Source organism: Eptatretus burgeri, chromosome 3 (assembly GCF_056783735.1).
Source record: "Eptatretus burgeri isolate ZD-2024b chromosome 3, Ebu_testis_v1, whole genome shotgun sequence".
Taxonomy (NCBI): Eukaryota; Metazoa; Chordata; class Myxini; order Myxiniformes; family Myxinidae; genus Eptatretus; species Eptatretus burgeri.
This window is the reverse complement of record NC_140963.1, coordinates 69,947,664-69,959,119: the sequence shown is the minus strand read 5'-3', so window position 1 is coordinate 69,959,119 and position 11,456 is coordinate 69,947,664. Positions and strand designations below refer to the sequence as shown.

Genomic DNA, 11,456 nt, shown 5'->3' with positions numbered 1-11,456 from the left:
ATTGGGCAGATTTGTCTTTGTGAAGGACTCATGAATCAAACCACGTACAAGGTTGTCCTGGACGAACACTTGCTTCCTTCTGCTCTGACAATGTCCCCCAACTCTGAGGATTGGTTTTTCCAGCAGGACAATGCTCCATGCCACACAGCCAGGTCAATCAAGGTGTGGATGGAGGACCATCAGATCAAGACCCTGTCATGGCCAGCCCAATCTCCATACCTGAACCCGCATTGAAAACCTCTGGAATGTGATCAAGAGGAAGATGGATGGTCACAAGCCATTAAACAAAGCCGATCTGCTGGAATTTTTGCGCCAGGAGTGGCATAAAGTCACCCAACAGCAATGTGAAAGACTGGTGGATAGCATGCAAAGACGCATGAAAGCTGTGATTGAAAATCAGGGTTATTCCACAAAATATTGATTTCCGAACTCTTCCGAAGTTAAAACATTAGTATTGTGTTGTTTAAAAATGAATATGAACTTGTTTTGTTTGTATTATTTGAGGTCTGAAAACACTGAATCTTTGTTGTTATTTTGACCAGTTGTCATTTTCTGCAAATAAATGATCTAAATGACAATATTTTTAATTCGGAATTTGGGAGAAATGTTATCAGTAGTTTATAGAATAAAACAAAAATGTTCATTTTACTCAAACACATACCTCTAATTAGTAAAACCAGAAAAACTGATAATTTTGCAGTGGTCTCTATTTTTTCCAGAGCTGTATATATATATATATATATATATATATATATATATATATATATATATATATATATATATATATATATATATATATATATATATATATATATATGTATTGTTACGGTTGTGGAAATTCGCATTACACCATAAAGGGCCCTCAGGTGAGATATCTCTGTAAGTACATGTGTTGTGAGCCCAAACCCGTTGTATAGAGGGAATTTATGTGATCCATCTGGGCTGCGACGCTTTGAGTTCGCCATTTTTCTGTTCTATCTTTTATTTCAAACAAACAGCATCTCAACAATCACGCCATCCCCACCACAGCGCCAACCACACTACAACCACGCCATCTCCACCATCTATGCTACCACATCTTTTCCACTCGCCATTCAGTAGGCCCTGTGCGGTTACGATCTCCGGGAACAAACAAGAACCAACAATGATGCTCGGCGGTTTTCCCGCCTGTTTTTCCCGTCGAAATTCTCCGCGCTTGGTGTGGGGGAAGTGCGATCCAAGCCAGGGGTCAAAGGTGAGAAAAGGTGGGGGCCTCTTTTTGGGGGAATAATTCCCTGGCTCTGAGCCAAGACTGACTTCCCCGGCCCCCGCACGGCGCGGGGTGGAGGGAGAGCGAGAGGTCACGCCCCCCTTCGAGAAGCTTCTCCAAGAAGCTCGAAGGGAGGCGGGGCCGAAAACTGGGCGGAGCGAAGGGCGGAGCCCCGCGCTACAAAAGGCGGATAGGACGGACCTTGAGAGTTGTTGGTCGGAGGAGTGGAGTTCATTCGTCGTTGGAGCCAGCCAAGTCACCAAGTGGTTGGTGGTGGTTGGTCGAGAGTTGGTCGAGTTGGTTCAGGTTGAGTTGGTTCTTCGAGGCTTCCTGTCTACTTGTCTTGTCGGGGGAAGAGTCCTGCGCCCGCGGCTTGGCGAGCGGCCTATCACGAAGGCACGGACGGGAGACGCGGCAGCGCCGGTTGTGAGGTGGACCTGCGCGTCCAGACGAGGAGTGCCGGAGAGGGTTCGCCGGCCGCGAGAGAGGCCGGGGCCAGGCGCGACCACGCTGACGGTCGTGGGAGAGGGGCTCACCGGCCACAAAAAGGGAAGTCGCGACTTCTTTTTCCTTTTCCTTTGCTTTTTGTGTAAATGTCTGTGGGTGGCGCCGTCCATCAAGTAGTATTGTTTTAAGTGTTGCCGTGTGTTCGCGTATTCGGTCCAAGCTCTGCATTGTTGTTGTTGTTGTTTTAAATTGATATATGTGCATTCTGACTGTTTGGCTGTATATGTGTGCTCTGTGTCTGTGTGAATAAAGTGCTTGTGTGAAATTGTTCCCCGTTTCGCTGCGTCCTTCCCTTTGTTGAATCTCCATCTTGCTTCACGTAAAGGGTTCGTAGTGGGCTTAATACGCCCAATAAGTAATCGGAACCATCGAGGCCGACGATAACACCGCTCGGTTATCCCGAAAGTTCGGAACGGACCGCTTAAGCGGCCCGTGTCCAGAGTCGACCTGCGCGAGGTGCGATTGCCCGGTTTACCATCCGCGTGGGTACTGAGGTAGGTCGAGTTTGGCAAACAACCCTATCCCACACGGGTGGCCGATTGGCACGATCGTGGTGAGGCCGAAAGGCCCACCCGTGACTAGCTCCTGGCGTTAGTCCGAGAGTCACGACAGAAGTGTCCGTCCGGTGGGGGACGTGCCGCGATTCGAGTCACGTGGCCGATCGCACGCGAATTCGCAACAATATATATATATATATATATATATATATATATATATATATATATATATATATATATATATATATATATATCTTTCTCTTCTATGCTATTAAATGAACAAACTGCCATGGTTGCCGAGACACGTGGCGGGGATGAGTCTGAGCTTTGGCGCACAGGTCCAGTATTGCTTCGGATTCCAAACGTCCCCTTTTGGAATGGATCCATTATCGGAGTTCCGTGAGGAAAGGGTCCAAAATTGCTGTAATCGGTCCCCAACTTGAAACAGCCTATAACACTCCACCATACGAACACCAGACGAATTGCGTGCGAAGAAGGTGTGCGTGCAACCGCTCAGCCAATAGCGTGCTGACATTTCCAACCGCGTTCATAAAGTGAGGCCCTCTTTATTTCCTTTCAGTCCTTCTACCCTGCAGTGAGCATTCTGTAAGCCACAAGATGCCGAAACTCAAAAAATGCAGACACGCGTGCAACAGCAGTACGAAATAGGAAGCGCAGCTGTCAAAAGAATATCTCGCCACATGCTCTCGGTGAATTTCAAGACTACAATGAGAGACCATTTTCCCCCATCAACAGCATTGGCAAGGTGGACACTATGTGCTCTTCCTGTGGTGCGTACATGTGGAAAGCTGAACTGCATTCCGGTTGCTTCGAGGTGAACACTAAATTTTCCCCTGCTGTATAAAATGACCGTTTTTACAGCCATTTTTCCCTGCTGTGCAGGGGTTTGGCTTTTTTCTTGAGGAAATGTTTTATGGCCGGATGCCCTTCCTGACGCCAACCCTGGTCGCCTCTTACGACACACAGGGATATGGTATACCTATTCTAACCGGGGCATACACCGGGACCAGTACACTGGTACTCACTTCGCCGACCTCAGATGGATGACAGGCTGAGTCAACCCCCTGGTGTTAATTCAGCAGCCAACGGGGCTTGAAGTCAGGACCCTGGGATCCCAAGCCACCACTCTAACCACTAAGCCAACACCAGGCTTTTCCCCCTGCTGTATGGAAGGAAAAATTGTTCTTCCCAACATCAGTGAACCACCTCCCCTCTTGCAACACGTTTTCACTGACTGCACACCTGAAGCAAGGGATTTTCGATCCAACATTCTGGCATACAACTCGAGTTTAGCGTTCGTGTCATTGGGTGTACAGGAAGATGTGTTACCTACAAGGGGCCCATCTCCATTCCGAATCCATGGCAATGTTTATCATAGAATTGGACATTTTTTTCTCGAGAATGGTAAACTGCCGAAGTTTTCGCAAATCTATATCTACGACACTGCCAACGAAATCGCTCATCGAACAGCATGGAACAGCAACCTGGACCGTGATTTGCTTCAAAAGCTACAGGCAGTACTGCATGACTGTAATCCGTTTGTAAGTGCTTATAAGCAAGCCGCTGAATTACTGGAACGAGAAGCAAATGATTCCATGAAGTTCGTTTTGAGAGCGGACCCAACAACAGATTTACGGCACTGTAATCTACCGACGACAGCAGATGTAGCGGTTATCTTACCGGGAAGTGCTGATGTTCCATCGCACCGCGACATTGTTTTGTACAAGTGGTCAAGCCTGGATCCGGAAAATCGTGACATTATCCACATCAATGAGACCCACCCCGATTATGACCCTCTTCATTATGTGTTGCTCCGACTACATGGAGATCTGGGCTGGACATTTACCATCAAGAAACGAGATGGCAAATGGGTCAGTACTATAGAGTTTTATGCTTATCACTTGATGGTTAGAAGTAACTTCAATGTAATAATACGTAGTGGTAGATTACCACAACAATATATTGTCGATCAATACGCAAAGGTTGAACAAGGACGCCTGAACTACGTCTACCATAATCAACGGCAATTGCGGGCGGAGCTGTGTCAAGGACTATCTGATGCAGTCGCCGCTGGGCATACTGACGGTGCCTCAATCGGTCGCCGAGTTGTCCTTCCATCGTCATTTACCGGAAGCCCCCAAAATATGCATCAACTGTATCAGGATTCGATGGCTATCGTTGGGTGATACTTGAAACCTGAGCTCTTCTTAACATTTCCGTGCAACCCCAAATGGGAAGAAATCCATAATGCGTTATTCCCTAATCAGGTTGCCGCTGATCGACCAGACATTGAAGCCAGAGTTTTCAATCAAAAGAAGAAGGCTTTCCCACACGATATTGTGGTTGATCAAATATTCGGAAAGGTTCTCGCCTACGTCTGCATAGTAGAATTTCAGAAACAAGGGCTGCCTCACCTTCACACGTTCCTGATTCTCCACCAAGAAAGTAAGACTCAATCACCGGACCATTATGACAAATTCGTCACGGCAGAAATTCCCGACCCATCGCAGACTCGATTGCATCACGTGATCATACAGAACATGATACACGGACAATGCGGTACGGCTAATCCTCGATCACCTTGCATGGAACAAGGAAAATGCACTCAACAATTCCCCAAGCAATTCTGCAAAATGACACAAAGCACGCAGGATGGCTACCCGTTATACAGAAGAAGGGATTCTGGACCTCAGGTACAAAAAAAACGGAGTGAACGTTGATAACCGCTGGGTCGTTCCTTATAACCCGTACCTGTCCTCCAAGTATAATGCCAACATCAATGTTGAAGTCTGCTCGATGGTCATGGCAGTCAAGTATCTCCACAAATATGTCTTTAAAGGACCAGATCGTATTATGGGCTCTGTATGTGAAGCCGATCAACAACAAACTGACAACGACGTGAATGAGACCAACCGGTTTGTGGGTGGGAGGTACGTTTCCGCATGCGAAGGCTGCTGGCGTTTGTTCCACTACGATCTACATGAACAACCACCGTTTATTCAACGTTTGGATATGCATACTCCGAACCAAAAATAGAATCGTCTATGTTCCTGGACAGGCTGCAGTCGCTTTCGACCACGCCAGAGAAACAACCCTCACCACATGGTTTATCTGTAACTGCGACGACCCCGAAGCCCGTTCTGTTCCATACCACGAGTTCCCAGAACACTTCACCTGGAACAGCACTGTGTGCAAACGGTCACCTCGGAAACGGGGTAACACAATTGGACGTTTATACAGGGCTAGTCCATCTGAAGGCGAACGATTCTATCTTCATTTACTACAGCATCATTTACCTGGATGTACATCATTCAAAGATCTACGGCGACTTCCTGACGGCACCATTGCGGACACATTCAAAGCGACAGCATTGGGTCGAGGTTTCTTGGAAGACGACCGCGAATGGCATGACTGCTTCGAAGAGGCCGCCATGTCAGGTTTCCCGACTCAACTGCGCACTGTCTTCGTCACTATTCTCTTATTCTGCCAACCTGCACAATTATTCTCCTCATTCAGACAATGTCTTAGCGAGGACTTGCTCAACAATGCTATCCAGACTGGCATTACATTGACCGATGACAAATTAAACAACAGGACCCGAGGAGCCATCGAGGAACTCCTGCGCCACCATGGGAAATCATTGCAAGATTACCCTGACATTCCCCAACTCAGCCACGCGACCGATGCCGAACATGATCCATCCTCTTTTCTCATGACTGATTACGATGGTCAAGCAAAAAAAAAAACCACAAGGCGGATCACAACTGCAGACTCCTCAATCAAGATCAAAGGGTGGTATACGAAGCGGTGATGGAAAATGTGACAATGAAGAATGGGGCAGTGTTCTTCGTCGATGGCCCTGGGGACACTGGAAAAACGTTTCTTTACAACACCATCCTACACAGCGTTCGTTCCATGAAGCTCACCGCACTCGCAGTAGCATCTTTCGGGATAGCGGCTGAGTTGTTGGACGGAGGTCGAACTGCTCTTTCTCAGTTCAAAATACCTATACCGATGCAGCCACACAGCACGTGCAATATTCCAAAGAACTCTGCATTGGCTACGCTCATCAAAGGAACGTCTGTCATAATCTGGGACGAAGCTCCAATGATGCACAAGCAGGTCTTCGAATGCTTCCATCGCTCATTGCGCGACATTATGGAGACGGAAAAGTCTTTTGGAGGCTTTATCGTCCTATTGGGTGGTGATTTCAGACAAGTGTTACCAGTCATCAGACATGGACGTGAGGCGGACATTGTCAAAAGTAACCTGAAGAGATCGTTCCTCTGGCAGGAGGTTCAATTATTTCACCTCACCATTAACGTGCAAGGTCTGATGGGCCTGTCTCACCAAAACCAATCTGTCAACGATTTTCAGACTTCCTTGCTGTCGATTGGAGATGGCAGAAATCATACAAATCTAGATGGAGGGAAGTGCAAAATATGCCTATCGTCAGAAATCTGCATTGATCCCATTATTGGTGGCATCAACGAGCTCATCAGGTCTGTTTTCCACGACTTGACTACAGCAGAGCAATGTTGTGTCCGACAAACGAAGATGTTGACATGATCAACGTTAAAGTCCTACAAACCTTCCCACTGGCGAAACGCAGACATATCTCAGTGTTGACAGCGTATCTGATCCAGGACAGACGTACCTCTGTCCGACGGAGTTCTTAAACTCATTAACACCAGCGGGCTTACCACCACATAAACTCTGTCTTCAAGTGGCCACCCCAAGAATACTGCTCAGAAATTTGGACCCGCGTAATGGATTACTGAACGGAACGAGACTGCGCATAATCAGCCTTGGAAGCCGGCTGATCGCGGCCGAGATCATGACCGGCAAAAAGACAGGCAAATACATCTTAATTCCCAAAATAACTCTTACCCCATCGGACTCTGGACTGCCTTTTGATGCACGAAGATGCCAATTCCCAAATACGACCAGCGTATGTGATGACCATCAACAAGAGCCAGGGACAAACTCTCACTTTCGTGGCCATTCATCTCACCAATCCTGTCTTCTCACACGGTCAGTTGTATGTGGCGTTATCGCGTGCGCAATCGATGGAGTGCATCAAAATACTGCCACAACTGAGTCAACCCAACGACGGCTTCTACTACACGGATAACATCATTTACAGTGGACTGGGTTCACATTAGAAAGTATACTCTGCTTTTTTCGATCACAGGCACTCATTTTGCGATATACTACAGCGTCGCATCCGTGTTATGCCATGCTTTGTGCGGGTTATCTTCTAGTATATATACATATATATATATATATATATATATATATATATATATATATATATATATATATATATATATATATAGACAGATGGACAAGATGTATACACATACAAAACGTGCCAGGGTAGATGATGATTTGAGGGGGGGGGGATGGGACCTTGTGACCACCCTGTAGGGTATAGTACATTTCTCTATGTGCGAAGTGATTTTGCGATTTCTTGGTTTCGCGTGTCATCGTCACTTGACAGTTGCAATTCCATGGGGTTTCAGCAAATCTCATGGGATTGTGAGTTATACAGGCGACCGTGATGGGCCATTTTAAAATAGTTCTATCATAATACTACATATTCTATTTCACGTAGCCTTTGTAGCTACGTGAAAGGGAATATTAAATGATTCCCGACCCCATTCCTTCGTGGGTGTTTATGGGGAGATGTTTTAGACCCCACAAAAAATTGACCAGGCAACACCGGGTACCCCTGCTGAAACCAAATATTTATATAGAACTATATCATAAAGAATTTTGCTATTGAAGCATAAGAAGGAAAATGAGTCAGAAGAGAATAAAGGAACAATAATGGAACTGGGAAGATGCAGGTTCAGGGGAAGATAAATGGAAAGTGAAAGATAAATGGATATGTCAAGGGAGCAAAATTTAATAAAATGAAAAATAAAACAATCTCTTCCTGGGGTCATTATCTTCTGCACCAGGGAGTAACAAAAAGCTTAATCATCTGAGTAGAGTTAGAGTGAAGAAAGTTCAAAGTATGTGATATCATATTCAACATTACAACCAGAATGCTAGCCTTGTCAATGTGAGTTTTGAAGAGCTTAGCAGCTGAACACTGAGGGATTGAGGATGGTGAATTGAAAGATATGAGAAACAGAAAAGCTGAAGAGCTTTGGTGTTTGAGTTTGAGGATGGAGAGATACGACGAAGAGGAACCAGAATGTTCGGTTTGGGATATTGGAGAGATGACACATTAAATGTGGATTTGAGGGAAGGTAGGTTCTTGAAGAGACAAAGTGTTGTGGAGCCAAGCTCGTGTTTAGTGTTAACTCTACAGAACTATAAATAGGCAAAGTTTCAGATGTAAATCATAATGTGAGGTGAGAACTGGAATCGGATTAAAGAAAAGAGAATTTGAAAGTTTGCATGTGGACTGGGACCTGGATGCTGAGAATAAGTGATGAGAGCTGGAGAGGTGCGAGATTGGGAACTGTGAGTGGGAGGGAGTCAGGAAAGCATCCATGGGATATGCTGTGTGCACATTAGTGTGGGTCGATGAAACCAGCAAGAGTGAAGCAGCGCAGGCGCCAGGCGCATGGCATTATGCCAGCCATGCTGTAAGCTTCAGCCTCGTATGTCTGTTGCACAAAGCTGAAGGCAGGAAAAACAACTAATCCACGACATCAGAATCCAACCGTGTCCAATTCCTCACCTTGTGTATTTGACAGGAAAAGTTCATCAACAAAAATATTTGCTTTGAAGTTTATTTCCACATTCTCAAAGAGGTGGTACGATGTTGTTTTGTTTACAGTGGGTAAAAGCATCTATCAGTCTCACTTAGAAACCAGATCGACATTTTCCACACTCCCACCTATAATCTTCCACCCCATCCCTGATCACTACTCCTTTCCTCGGAACTCCCAATTTCCCCCCTCCCTCCATCCACAGTTTTCCACTGTCAACCGCATGGCTTGCTACTTGGGAGTGGCCAACATGCTCCTTTAGTGGTGATGTGTCCTTGTGGACTAAAAGGTGACTAGACCGAACCAAACTAGATTGATTGACTAGAGAGAATAGGACAATCAAGGCCAGACTACCACGCCTGGGGCTGATGGGCCAAACTGATTGGATTAACCTGCCTCAGAGAGCTACATGAGGTTAATCCCAGGAAGGATAAAGAAAATAAAGGTCGTGTGGATGAGGATGAGTGTGGTGAGGTTAAAGGAGCAGCAGATATGGCGTACGGGTAAGAAAGCGATGGGGCGAAGAGAATGGCAGTGGGATTACGGGTATGATCAGAGAATACCGGAGCATTTCTCGAGAATATGTGGAGCTTCATGAGCTGTCAAGGGGTCAATTTTAAATATTACGACATCCAACAACCTCAGCTGATGATCCAACAGATCCAAGTCATTCTCCCTTTTATCATTTCTGGATGTTATTGCAATGAGCAATAAGGTAGGGGGTTAAGCTGTACAGATGAGAACCATTCGAGAGCACCGAGTTGGACACATAGGTGATGCACACGTAAGGGAATGGACACAGACAATAGGGATGGCGGACTTTGAAGTCCAAAGGTGTGAACGAGGACAGGCAGAGGAGGGGGGGGGTGAAGATGACGAGCGATGCGATGAAGTAACTATTCAATAGAGCTTTGTGTCAAAATGCTGAACACACGTGCACAGATTCCCTGTGAGCCACGCACACGGGGGAGTCGACACAATCGCAAACAATCAACCAGTCCATTGTAAATCCTGCAAAAAAAATAAAATGCTCAACCTCAGCATATGGCTGGACATTTCCACCCAATGTGTCATGTTCACGACTCGACGTTCGTGGACATCCGTGTATACCTACTATAATGTGTAAGTACGGTCAACACGGATGGTCACGTACTTCGTGCAATTGTCGGACGCCTTTACGCACGCACGGACGTGTGCGAACGTGACCGTACGATTGTCCGCGGACATGCGTGCGGGGTGCCATGCATGGCTGCTCTACGCACGACGGTGTGTGCAGTGTGCACGGCAGGGACGCACCTTCCTGCGCGAGGAGTGCGGCCACGAGAGGCAGGTAGGCGATCACGTACAGCTCCATGGTGAGACTGATGTCAAGCAAACTCTTCTCTTTCTCGCTCCTTCCCAATAGGATTCCTCGTATTATCGTCTTCTCTGGCTTCAGATCTCGTCACTTTCTCACGAACCTCTCCCTCTCGATCTCTTGATTTTGCTCTCTCTCTCTCCTTTCTCCAAGGAAAAAAAAATGAAAAGCCCTCTCGATTTCTGAAAAACCCTGTCGGTGCGTCCGTGGATCTATGGATCTCTTTCTCTCGACCCCAATTCAGCGCAAGGACGAGGAAGCAGGGGATGGAACGATCGCTCGGAATGAGGTGGAGAGCGGGAGGGGGTTGTGGTTGTCGGAGTGGGAGGCGGGGTTGGGTAAGAGAACGCAAAGGAGCGTTGAGAGGGCGGTGGGAGAAAAATTGGGAGGTGGGAGATGAAGCAATATCGGAAGGTTGGGTGCGATAAATGTGAGAACAAAACAAAGAGTTAAAAATATTGAACGAAAATGGTGTGGGGTGGGGGAGGGGGGGGAGAACATGTCTGGGGAAATTATTGGCAACTGGGGGAAATGCGTAAAAACGAAATAATAAAGAGAACAATTAAAGCGCAGCATGTAATCGAATACAAAGGGTGCGGGGGGGGGGGGGGGGGAAATCCATTGAAAGAGTGAGTAAAAGTGCACAAAGCCAAGAAATAAAGAGGAAAAGGAAAGTGACAACAATGGGACAATATTAATTAACAGGATGCTTAATCGGTCATGCTAGTTTTGAATGTGCGGCGGTGAACAAATTTTTCCTGATTACCTACTACAGGGAGTTTTAAGATATGCATTTGCACCTTTCAAAATTTCTGAGACATATTACAGCAACAAAGTCCTTGTGCTTTTTATACTTCAAATACAGTGGATATAATTGTATTCGGAGTATAGCTAAGTATAGGTGAAAGTTCCGAATTGACAACATTCCTCTGATATAGGTAAGGGAAGAAAGAGAAAGGTCTCCAGTGTGCGCGAGCACCATGGACGACTGGGAAACAGGGTGGTGTGCTAAATGGTCACAAGTTTACACCTGGGCAGGTAGGATAGCTTCGAGGCAAGGGTTATACTGCAGGGTTTGCCATTGCATTCCCTGTATT

General features: G+C 46.3%; 1 protein-coding gene across 2 annotated transcripts in view; it reads right to left on the bottom strand.

Moving 5' to 3' along the window:
• Positions 1 to 10,656, bottom strand: part of LOC147030144 (limbic system-associated membrane protein-like) — a 355,488-nt gene extending 344,832 nt beyond the window's left edge. The window contains exon 1 of one of the 2 annotated variants that reach the window (XM_085873878.1): positions 10,299 to 10,656. In XM_085873878.1, coding sequence (XP_085730004.1) covers positions 10,299 to 10,356 — 58 coding nt within the window. In that variant the 5' untranslated portion in view covers positions 10,357 to 10,656. The remainder of the gene's footprint in view (positions 1 to 10,298) is intronic. The other variant, XM_085873879.1, reaches the window with a different exon arrangement.
• Between the last annotated feature and the right edge of the window lie 800 nt (positions 10,657 to 11,456).